Source organism: Nomascus leucogenys, chromosome 9 (genome assembly GCF_006542625.1).
Source record: "Nomascus leucogenys isolate Asia chromosome 9, Asia_NLE_v1, whole genome shotgun sequence".
Classification (NCBI taxonomy): domain Eukaryota; kingdom Metazoa; phylum Chordata; class Mammalia; order Primates; family Hylobatidae; genus Nomascus; species Nomascus leucogenys.
Genome location: NC_044389.1, coordinates 95,239,592 through 95,258,266, shown reverse-complemented (window position 1 = coordinate 95,258,266; position 18,675 = coordinate 95,239,592). Strand labels below are relative to the sequence as shown.

Here is an 18,675-nt window from a genome sequence, read left to right as displayed (position 1 = left end):
GTGAGCCACCGCACCTGGCCTATGTTACTTTTATTAAAAAAGTTATTTCAGTTTAATAGGGGAATAAAGCATGAAATGACTATTACCACTGAGAATTTTAAAAAAGAAAGTAAATGTTTTATACATTTAGAAGACAGGCTCCTGGAACTATATTTAGTGGGTAAGAAATGAAAACATCTGATCCTGAAATGTTAAAAAAAAAAAAAAAAAGTCATTGAGGCTGGGCTGGTCACTGGGAGAGCAGGGACCCCTGTTGTGCGTAGGCCCAGGTGTTGCCGATGGTGCAAGGACTCAGCCCAGCTTGGTGCTCTGTTAGCCCAGTCCCTGTTATTTGGTGCATTTGATCTGATTAGACTGCTCTGTGCCTTTCTCAAATTTTCTCTGTTTTGTGTCTCTGGCCTCATGCGTCTAGTTGCTTTCAAATGATGTTTTACTACTACTAAATTTTAGAGAAAATTATGTTGTTATGTCTACCAAGAGGAAAAGACTGACAATATTAAAGATTCCAGGTAGAAAACAGAGTCACTGAAAGCTTGTAACAGGTGGGAAATGAATCATGTAGTATAAAAGAAGAAATATAGAAATTATACAGTTGTCAACATGCAGGGTTTTGGAGCCCAACACGTTTGAAGTCTTAGCCCTAATGCCTACTGGTGATTTGAATTTATCACTTATCCTTTATTTTTGTAAAATTTTGTTTTGAAATAATTTCAGACTTATAAAAAACTTGCAAAAAATTTTTAAAGAGTTTCCATGTAGATTTCACCTAGTGCCATAAATTTTAACACCTTATATACTCATGGTACCATTGACAATATCAACAAATTCATGTTGGGACTATACTCTTAACTAATCCATGGGCTTTATTCCAATTTTGCTAATTGTGAGCAAATTATTTTTTCTTATTCAAGATCCAACCTAGGACCCATATAGCATTTATTTGTCAAATATTCTAGCCTCCTTCAATCTATAAGAATTCCTCAGTCTTTGTCTTTCATGAACTTGACACTCTTAAAAAGTATTGGCCAGTTATTCTGTACAATGTCCCTGATTTTGAGTGTCTACTGTTGCTTCATGGTCTCTGTTTTTGGCAATACTACGGTGGGGATGATGTTTTGTCCTTCCTTGTGCATCATATCATGAGGTACATGATGACAATATGTCTCATTAGTGGTGAGGTTAATTTTGATTACCTGGTTAAGGTGATACCTACCAGGTTTTGTCTTTTCACTGTAAAGCTACCATTTTTTCCTTTTGTAATTAAAAAAATCTTGTTGAAAGATGCTTTGAGACTATACAGATGTCCTGCTTCTCATTATCCTTCTCCCTACTGATTTTAGCATTCATTCTTACTAACTACAGGCAAAATACTTAGCATAATGTCTAATATATTAAATGTTAATTTCATTCTTTTAACACCTGTATATACAATACTTATGATTATTTTAATATAACAAAAATGAAGACATCATAACATTGCCTAGAAACATGTCTAATTGCGATACCAATTCTATTAGAAAAACAATTTACCAGAAGTGGTTTAATTATTTAAGAGCTGTGATAATGCACTGGTGTATTTGAAATAACATAAATAATGTTCAGCTATTTATTAGGAATCAAATAAGGAGCTATGCTTGTTTAGGAAACTAGTTTTAAAGAACTATTGCTAGACACCCATGTACACATTATATTGTTATATTTCATTGACTCAGTGCATATGATGGTCCAGGTATTATTTGGTCATTTGATCCTTATGATAACCTTTCGAAGAAGTGTCTTGACTTTACGGATGGGCAAACTGTGGCTTTAAAAGGTTAAATAGGCTGGGCGCGGTGGTGGCTCACGCCTGTAATCCCAGCACTTTGGGAGGTCGAGGTAGGCAGATCACGAGGTCAAGAGATCAAGGCCATCCTGGCCAGCATGTTGAAATCCCGTCTCTACTAAAAACACAAAAATCAGCTGGGTGTGGTGGCGCAAGCCTGTAGTCCCAGCTACTAGGGAGGCTGAGGCAGGAGAATTGCTTGAACTTGTGAGGCAGATGTTGCAGTGAGCCAAGATCAAGCCATTGCATTCCAGCCTGGTGGCAGAGCGAGACTCCATCTCAATAAATAAATAAATAATAAAAATAAATTAAAAAATTAAAAAGGTTAAATAATGTATCACATTAAAAATTAATAATGTATCACAAAAAAAATCAAAAAGGTTAAATAATGAAATCACACAGTTACTAAGTACCAAAGCTGAAATGTAATTTCAGGTCTCTGCAACTCCAAAACCATGCTAAAGCATTCAATAATTTGGAAAGAGTGATTAAATATTTAAAAATACAGTTCCACATACTTCCATTAACAGAAGATGATAAAATGTGTGTTTTATGACGAGTAAAGGAGCAAGACAACAATAATCTATTCTAAGCATTTATAGATGAATAAATTTTGTGTGGACCTTATACAGTTTCAATAAAGTTAGTAAATTGTTACATGTATCTTGGAAGAAAATATCACATCCCAGTTAAATTTATCATAGGTATATGGTGTTTATTGAATCATTTTTATGTATTAGAGATGTAAATCTTACTGGAAATCAATATACTAGAAGTATTTATGTAAATAAAACAAATATAATTTTTCTTATATTTTACAACTCTTCCCAAAGTTAATACTTGACATAAATAAATGAACGGAAAATAATGTGACTCAATATTTATTTGATCTTATATTTGAAATTATTTTTTTTTTAAATCATAAACACCACTTTACCAATAAGAATAACATCTCACCTATTTGAGAGTTTCAGGAGACAAATAGGTGCCCCTCAAACATAATTATTTGAATGACTAAAAATAGAATATTAAAATATGTGTGTAAAAACTAATGATTAATTTATCAATTAATTATTGAATAAGTGGATGCTCATTGTATTCTTTTGATCCTTTGCTATGGTAAACTCATGAGATGAGAAATTCTTAAAACCACAGTGACTACTAATTTTCTTCCTACAAGCCGCTTTCAGCAGGATTATTTCTTATAAGGCTGAAATAAAAAGACTCGGGGAGTCAGAAAAGTATGGCTTTATGACAGTAAATAAGAAACTGTCCTAAAACAAAAAGAAGTTTTTAGTAGTGACATTTTAAAACATGGCTTTGAGGACTGTAAATGTGCCCACTCCAGATTCTTAGCTCTTTATTAGAAGGTTTCTGTATTCAAGGTTTTGAGGCATTGACTAATTAATTCATCCTTGCAATACTACTGAGAAATAGGCAAACAAGTCAAATAGGAATTGGGTATATTTAGGATTATAATTCCTGTGTTATTAAAAAAGAATTAGCAGAGATTGTAATAATTAGTGTGAAAATGGATAGCAATTAACATAGGAAAAATATGTAAAGAAGGCAAGAAGAGGTGTAGGCACACTCAGAAATCTAGGAGTGTGACCCAAATGAGTCTGATAGTCTGTTGCCCCCAGAAATTGTAATGGGATATGTTTTGGGAAAGCATGATGTGGCCTTAAGGCACAGTCATATATGGATGTGCAATTTACTGCAAACCACCTGGATTCTGTACCCTTCGACCAAGTCTTCAAAAAATGTTTCATAAATTTATTTTCTACCATATGAAGATGTAATACTTTTTGTGTTTGTCTCAAAGTTACCATTCCCCCTTCTTTTGAATAGTTAACTGTTTTCCATAGATTTTAAGCAATTAGTTAGCAAATTCAGTTGATTTTATTTATCCCTTTTATGTTCTTTAATATTTTACTTCTGAGCTTTTGTTTTCTATTTTGTCAAGACTCTTAATCCGTTTATTGGGTCTTCCCACCACCATCTTCTTGAATCTTTTTTTTTTCCTTCCATGTTAAGTATTTCTTAGAGGATAAAATCCAAGAGCACATAATGTTTACACTGTAGTAATTACACCATTGTTTCAGTATTACATTTCTTTTCTTTTTTTTTTTTTTTTTTTGAGACAGAGTCTTGCTCTGTCACCCAGGCTGGAGTGCAGTGGTGTGATCTTGGCTCACTGCAAGCTCCACCTCCCGGGTTCACGCCATTCTCCTGCCTCAGCCTCCCGAATAGCTGGGACTACAGGTGCCCACCACCACGCCCAGCTAATTTTTTGTATTTTTAGTAGAGACGGGGTTTCACCGTGTTAGCCAGGATGGTCTCAATCTCTTCACCTAGTGATCTGCCCACCCTGGCCTCCCAAAGTGCTGTAATTTTCTCTTTGACATTGCTTTTTATGAGAATGCCCAGGGTTCTGTTAGCCTTTTTGGTTGCAGAAGAGTCTTGTGTTTTATATACTATTTGGGGTCATTTATTATTTAATTAAAGGATGCATAACTAATTAGTGACACAGCAGAGTTTCTCACTCACAGCTAACCAAAATAGCTCTTCTTCCTGCATTCATAATCTCAATTGGTGACCTGTGGTTCACCAATCAACCAGCCAGAAATCTTAGAAACCTGTGCTTGACTCCAGATGTCTCTCACTCACTCCCAACTTCTAAGTCCAATTAATCACAAAGTCCTTCCTGTAGGATTGGAAAGATGAATGTCCCAGCCTCCTGACCTCCAGTGAAATGATTCTGAGGCATGTTTTTGTTTTGTTTTGTTTTTGTTTTTTGTTTTGTTTGTTTGTTTTGTTTTTTTTTCTCTACTGCTGCTCAGTCCATGGGGACTGAGGCCCAACCGGCTATAATGATAACATGTCCAACACTGTACCTCCTATTGTTTTTCTCTCTTTTCCTTGTCTCACTTTTCCTAGTTCCTTGAGCAAGTGCCATCTGGGATCACCTTCCAAATAAACTGTCTGCCCCTAAGTCCTTATATCAAGATTGGCTTTGGGGTAATCCAAACTAAGCCAAGGCTTGAAGAATATGGAAGCCATGACTGACCAAGGTTGAGAGAATATTGTTGTCGGAAAGGATGTCATATATATGTGCCACAGACAAGAGCTAAGGGTAGCAAGTGCAAGGAACTAAAAGATGTTTCCTGTGGCTGGCTGGAGCAGAGAGTATGAGGGCAAAATTTGTCAAGTAGCAGGGACTAGTTCATGGTATGCCCTAGAACTCATGTTCACCATGTTGGTGTGACTCTCAGCGAGAATGGAATTCTAGATTGAATGATTTCAAGTGGGGGAGTGATATGCTAGGTAATATAGAGCAGCAAGCCCCAACCATTTTGGCACCAGGAACCAGTTTCATGAAAGATGGTTTTTCCACAGAGGGTAGGAGGGGAAGGTTTTGGGATGATTCAAGCACATTACATTTATTGTGCACTTTATTTCTATTATTATTACATTACAATATAAAATGAAAGGATTATACAACTCACCATAATATAAAATCAGTGGGAGTCCTGAGCTTGTTTTCCTGTAACTAGAAGGTCCCATCTGAGGTTAATGGATGACAGTGATGGATCATCAGGCATTAGATCTCATAAGGAGCATGGAACCTAGATCCCTTGCACGTGCAGTTCACAATAGAGCTCACTCTCCTATGAGAATCTAATGCTGCCACTGCTGATCTGACAGGAGGCAGAGCTCAGGTGGTAACGCAAGCCATGGGGAGCGGCTGTAAATACAGACGAAGCTTCCCTGGGTTGCCTGCTGCTCACCTCCTGCTGTGTAGCCCAGTTCCTAACAGGCCATGGCCTGTGGCCTGGGAGTTGAGGCCCTGGCATAGAAATGAATTTAAAGAGAAGTAGAGTCATGACACTTCTGAGGAAGTTATTGCAATGATAGTGACCGATGTTTGGAGAAGAGTATCAGTAGCGACTGGCAAGAAATGAATGGATTACACAACTGTTTAGCAGACAGTATCTTCCTAGATTGCCATCGTGATTCCGTATCAGAGTGAAGCAGACAATAGTGGTAACTAAGGAAAACTGGTCATTTCAGTAGGGGAGTATTTTAGTCACTGGTGTTGCTCTTCAGAATTCTTGATGTATTTGCAAATTTCGTTTGAAGATCTATTTGTCCTCAAGAAAAGGTCTTTAACTTATATCTGTATCCATGTATCGTAATCTAATTCCAAACATATTTAAATACTTGCAGTAGCTGAGAAACTCATGTCATAGCCTTTTGGTTGATATTTGGTGGTAATTGATAGGGTTCATTGGAGATATATGTTTACATCAAACTCTGACTCTGAAAGTGAGAATGCATAAGGTAAATTTTACCAATTTACTGATGAGCATGGAAATAAATTAGAATGATGGAAAACAATATAATAAGCAAGTGCTTTTATAAAATTATTCCTGACATCTTTGAGATAAATGATCCTGCCATTGAACCCTTCCTTCATTTTAGGGTTCTTAGTGATCACTTATTTCAGTTAGCTCCGTGAAAATGAGTTTTGTTGTTCCTGTTAGCACAAAATAAAAGTGATCATAAACCTTTTATAAAGATGAGGCTTGCATTAAAAAGAAAACCTAATTGAAAGTCGCTTTAAATTTTGAGTGATTAATTTCATGCCAAATAAGTCATTAGGAATCGTGATGGCTATAAAAAAGCAATTTTTTGCAAAATTGGAAAAAGCTAAATTCAATCTAGATATACTTTTCTACTTTTAAAATTTGTATATTGGGAGAGATATAATATAGCAATTGTGGAATTTTAATGTAATAGCCTGTTATTATAGGTAGTTTGTACATGTGTGCTGTTGGGCTCTCAACCAGCTAATTACTTTCCCTCTGGATGCTTTTATTTCAGTTGATCATCTGTATTATATTAGGTTGGTGCAAAAGTAATTGCGGTTTTTGCCATTACTTTTAGTGTTTCTCTTGTTTCTTGCCTAATAATAATATATCTACTTAATATCATTTCAAACATATAACAAAGATTAGGATTTTTAACATGTTTTGGGTTTTAACATTTTAATATATATTATTTTAAAAAAGTAGACACCATATACCTGTAGAGTTAAATATTAAGAGCTAAAGTTCGTGGCCCCATTTTAGGAAAACAAAGGGTGCAATCTAGGAACTTTCTCCCTAAGTCTCTGTAATTTACTCCAAACCAAGTAAAAGTAGCTCTCCAGTAACTAATATTATTTATCCTACAACTCCTGTGTTTCTAAGAGTGGACACAATTTGCGAAATTTGGAGAGCTGATTGTATTTGAAAGATAAAAATGTCTGCAGGTCAGCCGGGCATGGTGGCTCACGCCTGTAATCCTAGCACTTTGGGAGGCTGAGGCAGGTGAATCACCTAAGGTCAGGAGTTCGAGACCAACCTGGCCAACATGGCGAAACCCCATCTCTACTAAAAATACAATAAATTAGTCTGGCATGGTGGCTGGCGCCTGTAATCCCAGCTACTTGGGAGGTTGAGGCAGGAGAATTGTTTGAACCCAGGTGGGCGGAGGTTTCAGTGAGCCGAGATTGCGTCACTTCACTCCAGCCTGGGCAAAAGAGCGAAATTCCGACTCAAAAAAAAAAGAAAAGAATTCTGCAGGTCTAGATCCACCAGTGCAAGACATCTTCTTCCATGAAACTGCTTTTCATTATGGGATGTATGGAAAACAAATTAAATATGTAATAATGTAACATAAAATCTATTTTGATTTTTAATCCAATGAATCTTGACATAACATGCTCTACTATTTTGGGGGAACTAGTCAAACTAAAAAAAACCTCAGAATAGGTTGCTCATCATCAAGACTGAACTGATTATTCAGTGGACAACTAAAATGCAGTGGTGATGTTAACTTTATTCTTTTCACATACTTCAAAACTTTAATTACCAGAAAAAAGATTCTTTAGTACCACTGAGGACTCAGGTTTTAAAAGAGAACTACGATAATTATGGGGTAAAGTAGAAGCATCATTTTTGTTTTAAAGGCTCTTCATTTCACATTTACTATGCTACACATTATTGATTTTTTTCTCTGGTGTTGTTCTTTGCAGAGAGTGAATCTGTCCTTCGATTTTCCATTTTATGGCCACTTCCTACGTGAAATCACTGTGGCAACCGGGGGTAAGTGGTTTTCTACCCATTCACCTTAAGTAATCTATGGTTTGACTGCAGTTATTATTTTTAATTTACTCTATATTTCAAGATGGATATTTATTGAGAAAACCATTGTGTTTTATCACAAAGTCATAGGTATAAATAAAACCAAAGAAAAGGTATCGTTATTGGAAAAACTTCTAAGCAGACAAAAAAAGTATTTATAATAATTTTCAACCTAGATCACCTCTGCTTTTCTTTTAAATTTTAATTCATTTTTGGTAGTATGGTAAGACTGTCCAAATGGCAGAAATTGGAATAGAGCTAGAAGAAAAGGCTGCTTAATGAAGCTGCTGGTGATCTTAAATTTTCTTTTAATGTTTATAGTTGCTATATATATATATAAATATATAATATTTATTTACATATATATGCACTTACACACATATATAATACACAAAAACACACAACCATATGTGCATTAGCTTTGATCATTTTTTTCCTTGAGTGTTACCCATTTTGATTGACAATTCATTTGAGAGTCTTCAAATAAAAGCTGAAATCCAGCTCAAATTTTTAAAATTTTATTTTTCTCCACAAGCTTGGTGGTTAGTTTAGAGATTAGCGATATCCTAGGAAAGTAATTATCATTCTTTATTATATATCTCAGAAGTCAGAAATATTTTAATCTTCAAGTGCTACTAGAAGCAATAAGCAAAATGCCAGGGAATATCCCTGTAGGCTTTATGATGCAGGGGTAGGGAAGAAGGAGAAAAACACATAAAAATGTTTTATCTTTAAAACTCATGTCAGCAATTCAGCCAATATGAAGTAAGATTTCCCCTAGTGGAGCTGGCAAGATCAAACCCAACCAGATGGCTACATCATCATTGTGATTTCAAAGTGCCGTTTTCCTTTGTAAAGATCCTTAAAATAAGTGAAAAAAATTCTAGCGTCCTGAATGATCTCTATCTTCTTCGAAGAAAACACTAATGTAAAGACACTCCTTTTGTTTCTCTACTTAAAACATACTAGGATGCAACTTGCATATAACAATCTGTGCTCTATTTAAAGAGTCGGAGCCAAGATAATCTACACATTGACCTGGGTTTCTTCAAAATGAAACCTGAGTCTCATGTAAAAGGTTCCAGCGAAATACATAGCTTGCTTTCTCTTTCCTTGTTCATTTCATTCAATCAGTATTTCTTGAGCCCCTACGAAACACAAAGCACAAGATGCGTCATTATATGCAGAGAAGGATAAGCTAAGTTCAGGAGCTTAGAGTCGACAAAGAGGAAGGGGTGTTGATATGGTTTGGCTGTGTCCCCAATCAAATCTCATCTTAAACTGTAGCTCCCATAATTCCCATATGTTGCGGCAGGGACCACGTGGGAGGTAATTGAATCATGGGGGCAGGTCTTTCCTGTGCTGTTCTCATGATTAGTGAATAAGTCTCAGGAGATCTGCTGATTTTATAAAGGGGAGCTCCCCTGCACACACCCTGTCTTCCTTGCCACCATGTAAGACATGCCTTTACTCCTCCTTTGTCTTCTGCCACAATTGTGAGGCCTCCCCAGCCATGTACAACTGTGAGTCCATTAAACCTGTTTCCTTTATAAATTACCCAGTCTTGGGTATGGCATGAAAAAAGACTAATACAGGCATGCTGCGAATAAGCAATAGAGAAGGCTGACTGCAGGTGCTGAAAGAGCAGAAGCTTGCTGAAAAAGGAGATCATACTCGTTGGGCCAGTCAATTAAGAAGAGTGTGGGAAAGTGATAATCTTTGGCATTGGCCTTCGAGGAAGGTAGAATTTTAGTAGGCGAAGAGGCAGTTGAGAAGAAGTGGAGAAGGAAGAGGCATTCCAGACAAGGGCATGCTGAATCAAGTGACAGTGCTGAGACCATATTGGATATATTTGGAGGGCTGTCAAGTACATAAGTTTATCCTGAAGAGAGGGTTGGAATGAGTCTAGTGAAGGGGAGTTGGGAAGAGTGATGTGGAGTACTTTGAACATTAGAAATCTGACCAGGCGGGGTGGCTCATGCCTGTAATCGCAGCACTTTAGGAGGCCAAGGCGGGCGGATCACGTGAGGTCCAGAGTTCGGGACTAGACTGCCCAACGTGGAGAAACCCCATCTCTACTGAAAATACAAAATTAGCTGGGCATGGTGGCACATGCCTGTAATCCCAGCTACTCAGGAGGCAGAGACAGGAGAATCGCTTGAACCCTGGGGGAGGAGGTTGTGGACAGCCAAGATAGTGCCATTGCACTTCAGCCTGGGCAACAAGAGTGAAACTCTATGAAAAAAAAATAAAGAGAGAAAGTGGAAAGAAAGACGAAAGAAAGATAGAGAAAGAAAGAGAGAAAGAGAGAGAAAGAAAGAAAAAAAGGAAAGAAAGAAAGAGAAAGAAGAAAGAAAGAAAGAAAGAGAAAGAAGAAAGAAAGAAAGAGAAAGAACGAAAGAACGAACGAACGAAAGAAAGAAAAGGAAAGAAAGGAAGAAATCTAGATGACATCCAGCAAGCACTGGGTTTCTTAGAGAAGTAGATCTGGCCTGATCTGTCAGTGGAAGGCAGGTTAGGGTAAAGGGGGTGAAGGCAGAAAAAATAGTTACCAGTTGTTTGAATATTTGCTCGTGGGATACGGTGCCTGAACTAGGATGGGTGCAGTGGAAAAAGACACATGGAGCCAGTGCAAGACACATCATTTGAGTTGTTAAATCACTGTGGCTGGAAAGACTTCCAGACAAAAGGATCCACTAGGATGCAGTGAATCAAGCTAAGAACAGCTTCAGGGACTTCTGAACCATAGACTTTTGATGGATCTCTTCCGTGATTGACTAGGCAGACATTATAATCAGATAGACCTATTTGACAGATGCTTGCCAGCCTTACAAATCTTAAAAATGTTCTTAACCATGGAAGGCTTGGAAGGAAAATGGAAACCACAAGTCAGGTTAAATAAAGTTGACTACAGGCCGTTCTAAATAGACCTGGGCTGGGAGTTTTAAGTAGGAACACAAAGATGGCTCTTTTGTTGACTGTCAGTTCTTTTTGTGTTTACAAATTCCTCTTGAACCTGTTTCTACATTGGGTGTGGGAAAAATTAAAGTGGTATGTTTTCATGGTGAATCCATGCTGTGCAAATAAATAGAGGGAATGCTTTAAACCACAGTCCTCTTCATCTTCCTTCATTGTTTTGCCATTTACCTTATTTCCTCTGAAATCTGTCTATCTCTCTCCACACAGACACAAATTTAACACTGAAATTAAGTCAAGATAATGTCTCATGTTATTGCTAAGATCAGCACAATTTAAAGATGGAAAGTTGTTTAACAATATAGACATATACGTCGTTTACCACGGCCCCTCTTTGTATGTTATATGTATTTTACTATGAATAAGCTTAAGTTTCTAGTTTAAAATGTGAATTACAGCTAAACATCTGGTCATTTATTTACAAACTATAAAAATAAAATCTTTGCCTATTAAGCATTTTAATATTCAAAAGCTTCAATCATCCTTATGTACAAAATGAATTGGAAATATCATCTTTATTTTCTGGTTCACTGATAGTGGAATCTGAAAGCATTCATTTATCTTTCTATGTCAAAAATACTTCAGAATACAAATATTTCAGGCACTAGAAAACTAGTTCTCTGTGAATTTCATCAAAACAGTTTCATTAGTGATACCAAGATGTGTTTTTGCGTATCACACTACATTATTTTCTTTCTATTTCAATATTTTAATTGGTTCTTTTTTATTATTAGCCTGCTAGTGTGATCTTTTAAATGTTCACAAACGTAGATTTAAGTTTGAGGATTTGATTTGTAATCAAATAGCTATCGCTAGGAATGATATTTTTACCTGAGTCCGTCATGGTGATGAGATGGGAGCATGTGAGATGGGTTAATTACAGCTTTATGTAAAGGGGAAGAGAAGAGATAACATTATACAGAGAATTTTGGCCCCAGAATGTAAATATGTAGACAGATGGTGGTTCTTAATTAAGATAATATGTGGAATTGTGGGAAGCTGGATATGAGATTGAAAAGCAAAGGTGATATGAATTTAAAAGCTAATAATGAATGTGTATTACTTACCTTGATCATAGGAAGAATTTGCCTTCTCTTTCTACACAGGTTTCTACTTACAGATTTCATAAGAAAGCTGTTTAAATTTTAGCTCTATTTTATTTCATTTGCTACGTAAAATATTAAAATGTTTATTAAGTAATACGTGTACATATCTGAAAAACTAATAACGTGGACATTTAAAAAGTCAAACAGGCAAAAGTAAAATGTAAATCTCCCTTCTTCCTTTGTCTCTTAGTTCACCAGTTTCCCTCCCAAAAAGAAAAATACCTTACTTTTTGAGGTATGGTATATTAAAATTCAAACTTAGAGTAGTTTCCTATATCTGGCCAATAATCATTAGCTTTTTTTCTGTTTAAATTCCCACTAAGAGAGATTTTTTAAAAAATAATAATGCATGTTATCTTCATTAGGTTTTCAGGAAGTATATTACCAAATCTCCCAGCTCCTTTTTTGTTCTGGCTTTCAAATGGTAATATTTTAATTGTAGTCCCAAATAATATTTCATACTCTTTATAGGGACTTGATTAATAACAGGAATAAAAGGCTTTTTAGGAGAGGAAGAGAGTTAGTTATTACTCATGATGATTGATTTGTAAATACCAACAACATCTTCTTTCAAGTGTGTAACCCCATAAAACAAAGCATGGTGTATCCATTAACTTTCTGGATCTAGGGAGAAGGTGAATGGAGTTGTTTTGTATTATTATTATTATTAACAGAGATCACAGGTTATGGTTATCTGGAGATCTATGTGTTATGGAAGATACTAAAGAGATAGATGCTAGATGAAAGTAAATCCATTCCAACTTGCTTAATAATTTAAAGTTACAAACTCAAGTCTCGAGGATTCCTAGACAGAAAGATAAATTGCATAATGTCTGATCTGCTGCATCTAAATAATTCTCTGAGATAGACCTCCAAAAACCTGAGAGTTCATCTGAGCTGTCTTTTTTGATAATTTACTCCTCCCTCAAACTCTCTAGTGTCAGCAGTAGATTCAGTAGCTTGACCATTATTATATATTTATTTATTTATTTTGTAGACAGGATCTTACTGTGTCACCCAAGCTGGAGAGCAGTGGTACAATCACAGCTCACTGCAGGCTTGACCTCCTAGGCTCAAGTGATCCTCCCACTTCAGCTCCCCAAGTAGCTGGGACTACAGGCATGCACCACCATGTCTGGCCAATTTTTAGATTTTTTTGTAGAGATGGAGTCTCATTATGTTGTCCAGGCTGATCTCAAACTCCTAGCCTCTAGCAATCCTCCCATCTCAGCCTCCAAAAGTGCTGGGATTACAGGTGTGAGACACTGCTCCAAGCTATGCTGTTTTGTCCTTCACGAATTGCATATTCACAACCACTTTTGTTTCTCCTGCATGTCTGTCCATACATGCTTATTTCATTAGCACTGGCTCCTTGTGGCAGGGGTGGGAAGCATAATTGGAAATCAAGCCAGTAGGAGACCCAGAGAGGAAGCACCCAGGAGCAAGAGTTGACTCAATAGGAATCAGCAAGAAAAATACAAGAGACAGAAATATGGGTAGAATGAAGGAGAACAATTAGATGTAAACAAAACAGAGCAGAGCATTGGCACATGATGGAAAAGTCATGATCGGAGGACAGGAATGGGGGAGGTGGATCAGCTGAGACAAGGGTGTGGGTAAAAAACAAGGTCTCCAGGCTCAACCCCTTCCATTGCCATAACAGCCACTGAAGTGTCCACTGATTGCTAGTGCTAGAATACTCCCTTAGGGATGCTTATACCAGGAAAGCATCATTCATCTTCTTCCAGCACATCCAGGGTTTATTGGAAACACTGGCAATAATATTTTTGCTTATAGCCTTGCCTAGTCGCTGCAGCAGTAATTCAGATAAATAGCAATTTTACACAGATCCTTAAATACATCACCCAATTGAAAATAAAGGGTGTCTAAGTAACTCTGTGCAATTAATAAAGTAACAATATATGCCAGATGCTCTAACATTGTCCAATCCTGGAAAATAAAGGAAAGAAATAGTAAATAGTGCAGGACTGACATTAGACCCTGGCCATTTCAGAAATGAGTTCAAAAGAGCTCCCTCAATTCCTACTTAAGCCAGAAATTGAGTTGCATTTTCTTAGAGAAGGAGTCAGGCTTCCAGGTTAAGATAAATAGACTTTTGAATCTGAATATTTCAGTTCATAAGCCAAGCCAATCGTAACTGTATGATCTTCAGCAAATGACTTAATCTCTCTGATCTCAGTTTCCTTGCCTATAAAATAGCACAATAAAAGTACCTGGTACATAAATTTTTTGTGATGATTAAATTAATTAACATATGTTAATGATACCTGTTTCATAGAAAATGCTACATAGATAGCATATGCTACTACTGCATTTTTCCCCCACTTACATTTTCTCTTTTATTTCTTTTCAAAGTGCTTTCTCTTTAAGTCCTGTGCTGCCTTTTTAGTTTGTCTGTTGTTTTCTTTGATGACCTCACTCATTAGATTTCTCTCCATAAAGCAAAGAAGGGGTCTCAAGGAATATTTACGAACCTAACCCATTGTCATCTCTAACTGCTCCTATTAAAGGCTGGCTCAACCACTGATGTCTGGGAAGTAGAATAGCATGTAAATAACTTGGGATGTCCGCTTGATCAGCATGGCTGTATCTATCATTTTTTGGTGCTGTTCAGAATCTCTCTAAAGACTGTCCCATGATGACATTTTGGGACTCTGGGACACTGTCTGGAAACCTTACACAATTTAGCAATTTTGAAACACATGGTAGAATCTCAAAATATTTCTCTAATTGTGACAGCATGGTTTATAACTGGGTAACAAGCATTATAATCAGTAAGACATATATATTATTATACCCACGTATTCATTCTATCCTTTGTATAGCAAGAATTGTAGGGACAAGTCATCAAAGCACAAAGATAGTCAAGGGTAAGATGATTGGGATGAGAATGGACATCCCCCTTGGTAGCAGCCAGGTAGCATCGTAGCCTTGAGGTTTATTTAATTGCTAACAACCCAATTAAAAAATGTATTAAAGATCCAATCCCAAATGTAAAGCTAAATGTTAGTCCAATTTCTATGTGACATTTTGCCTTTGAACTGGGAAACAGATTTCTTTATGTGTAGTCATTATTTCATTACTACCTTTGTTTTCAAGATCTTTTCTATTTTTTAATACATTACAGAAAACCAGTTGGTGTAATATGAAAGTAGCTAAAAAATATGCTCTCATTTAGAGCTATATAGCTCTGGAACTGAGACATAGTCATGAAAAAGTAATAGATCTAAATATTTTGTTGGCTAATTCTAATGGAGTTATGATGGGGTTAGATTACTTTGTTGATCTGACTAGCCTGAGGGCTACAGAGAGATTTTCATTTAATCTGCTGGAATTATTGTTCAAATGAGAAGCTTCTCTTGAAGGCAAAGAAAATGTCTTTTAATTGGCTTATTGTCAATTTCCACAGCTAATTTTAAAAATAAGCACAATTTCGTTAATAGCTTATAGAGAAAATCCAAAGCACTTTTACATGACTCCAGAAAAATATAAAATTAAGATAATTTAAAGCAATTAGATTTTGTAAAAAAAAAAAGTGTAAATTATAGAGTGAAAACATTAAAAATATTTTAATTGTGACAAAATATGCAAAGCATAAAATTTGCATTTATGAATTTACTGTTTATGAAGTTTTAGTCATTAAGCTCTGAAAAAACATTTTTCCCCCTTGTTCTTCTCCTCCTCCTCCTCCTTCTCCCCTTCTTTTTCTTCTTCTTTGAAGCATGGTAATCTCTTCAGGTAACTTACTAGTTTCTTCCAAAATGCCTTGAAAACGCAACTATTTTTCAAATCTTTACTCCAACGTATTTTTATAAGCCAGGTTTACTGTTCTCACACTCTCTTTTTAATCTTTCTACCTCTTAATAATTAAAGATTATCTTGCAGAAGTTTTTAAAGCTATTTATTTTATATTAGATAGAATCTACTAAAACTTGAGACCAGCCTGGACAACATGGTGAGACTTTATCTCTTCAGAAAAAAAAAATTAAAAATTAGCAGGGCATGGTGGTATGCTTCTGTAGTCCCAGCTTCTCAGGAAGCTGAGGCAGGAGGATTGCTCGAGGTCAGAAGTTCAAGGCTGTAGTTAGCTACAATTATGCCACTGCACTCCAGTCAGAGTGACAGAGCGAGATCTTGTCTCTAAAAAAATAAAATAAAATCTAATAACTGATAATATAATTTTGAGATAATTGAGTGCTCCCAATTTCTATACAGTTTGAAAAATAAGAGTCATGGAACGTTAGATATGTAAAAATGAGTGTTGTAAGATTATGTGTTAGCAGGGAAAGGACGTTATACCATAATAATCAAGATATAATATTGTAAGTGTACTGTGATGATAATTTTTTAGAAGTACACAGCAATGGAAGGAAGAGCTAATACTGATTGCTTTGAAATGATGACATTGTGTTTATGTTTCTATTCCCTAGTTTCCAAGTATTCAGTTGAAAATGTTGTTTATATTTCAGTCCTCTTGTAATAATAATTATAAGGAGTGAGTAGAAATCTGGTTTCTACCCATTTATTTTAACAGAGATGGGTACCCATTTTGTTTTAACACTATTTATCAGAGTTTATTTCTCCCACTGGTATTTAATGCTGCTTATATTCTGAATTCTCTTATTTTCCACAAGGTTTGAAATATATAATTTAAATTAACCTGATTTATTTTATCATGAAAATAAAATATAACAATGCATTAGAAGAAAACTAGAGAAGAACTGTTTTATAATCCTGAGATTGGGAGCATTTTTCTAAGACTGATACAAAGCCCAGAAACCATAAATGAAAATATTGAAAAAAATGCATATAATAAAATTTTCATATATTAAAAATTCATGGCATTTAAACACCCTCACTTAAGAAAAGAGAAATAAAACCTGGGAAATATTACAAGGAACTTAAACAAATTTACAAGAATAAAACAAACAACCCCATCAAAATTGGGCAAAGGATATGAACAGATATTTCTCAAAAGAAGACATTTATGTGGCAAACAAACATCTGAAAAAAAGCTCATCATCACTGGTCATTAGAGAAATGCAAATCAAAACTGCAGTGAGGTACCAGCTCATGCTGGTTAGAATGGTGATTATTAAAAAGTGAGAAAACAACAAATGCTGGTAAGGCTGTGGAGAAATAGGAATGCTTCTATGCTGTTGGTGGGAACGTAAATTAGTTCGACCATTGTGGAAGACAGTGTGGCGATTCCAAAGGATTATAAATCATTCTACATAAACATGAATGTTTATTGCTGCACTATTTACAATAGCAAAGACTTGGAACCAACCCAAATGCCCATCAGTGATTGACTGGATAAAGAAAATGTGGCCCATATACACTGTGGAATACTACACAGCCATAAAAAAGAATGAGTTCATGTACTTTGCAGGGACATGCATGAAGCTGGAAGCCATCATTCTCAGCAAACTAACACAGGAACAGAAAACCAAACACCACATGTTGTCACTCCTAAGTGGGAGCTGAACAATAAGAACACATGGACACAGGGAGGGGAACATCACACAATGGGGCCCGTCGGGCATGGGGGACAAGGGGAGGGAGAACATTAGGACAAATACCTAATGCATACAGGGCTTAAAACATAGATGATGGATTGATAGGTGCAGCAAACCACCATGGCACATGTATACCTATGCAACAAACCTGCACATTCTGCACATGTATCCCAGAACTTAAAGTAAAAACAAACAAAAAAAAAAAAAAAAACTGGGAAAGGAAATATTTAAAACACATATGACAGTGAAAGGACTGTTCTCCTTAATATATAAAGAGCTCATGTAAGAAAAAGAGAAATGTAGTAACTAAACAATGAGCAAATGACAAAGACAGTTTATTAAAAAGAAATTGCAGGAACCTCTGGTTTCAGGTATTTATTATAAAGCATTTGGAGGTTGTCACTCTCATTCTATCGAGAAAAAGCTAAACAAACTGAAAATCAACAATTTCTATTAGACCCATGAGAGAGCTGAGATTGCAGGGTGTATTAGGGTTCTGTAGAGGGAAAGAACTAACAGGATAGATGGATATATGAAGGGGAGTTTATTAAGGAGTATTGACTCACATGATCAAAAGGTGAAGTCCCCCAATAAGCCATCAGTAAACGGAAGAGCAAGGAAGCCAGTATGAGCCCCCAAACCTCAAAAGTGGGGAAGCCAACAGTGCAGTCTTCATTCTGTCCCTGAAGGTCTAAGAGCCCCTGGTAAACCACTGGTGTAAGTCCAAGAGTCCAAAACCTGAAGAACATAGAGTCTGACGTTCGAGGGCAGGAAACATCCAGCATATGAGAAAGATGAAGGCCAGAAGAGTCAGCAAGTCAGCTTCTCCCACCTTCTCCTGCCTGCTTTATTCTAGCCTCTCTGGCAGCTGATTCGATGGTGCCCACCCTCATGAGGGTGGGTCTGCCTCTCCCAGTCCACTGACTCAAATGTTAATCTTCTTTGGCAACATCCTCACAGACACACCCAGGAACAATACTTTGCATCCTTCAATCCAATCAAGTTGACCCCATCACACAAGGCAAACCACTGTCCCCAAA

The 18,675-nt window shown here is 36.3% G+C and overlaps 1 protein-coding gene across 1 annotated transcript in view; it reads left to right on the top strand.

Annotated features, from left to right (window-relative positions):
- PLXDC2 (plexin domain containing 2) overlaps positions 1 to 18,675 on the top strand; it is a 458,249-nt gene that overhangs the window by 236,310 nt on the left and 203,264 nt on the right. Inside the window, exon 4 of the mRNA XM_003257698.2 lies at positions 7,905 to 7,974. Within this exon, the coding sequence (XP_003257746.1) occupies positions 7,905 to 7,974 (70 nt within the window). The remainder of the gene's footprint in view (positions 1 to 7,904; positions 7,975 to 18,675) is intronic.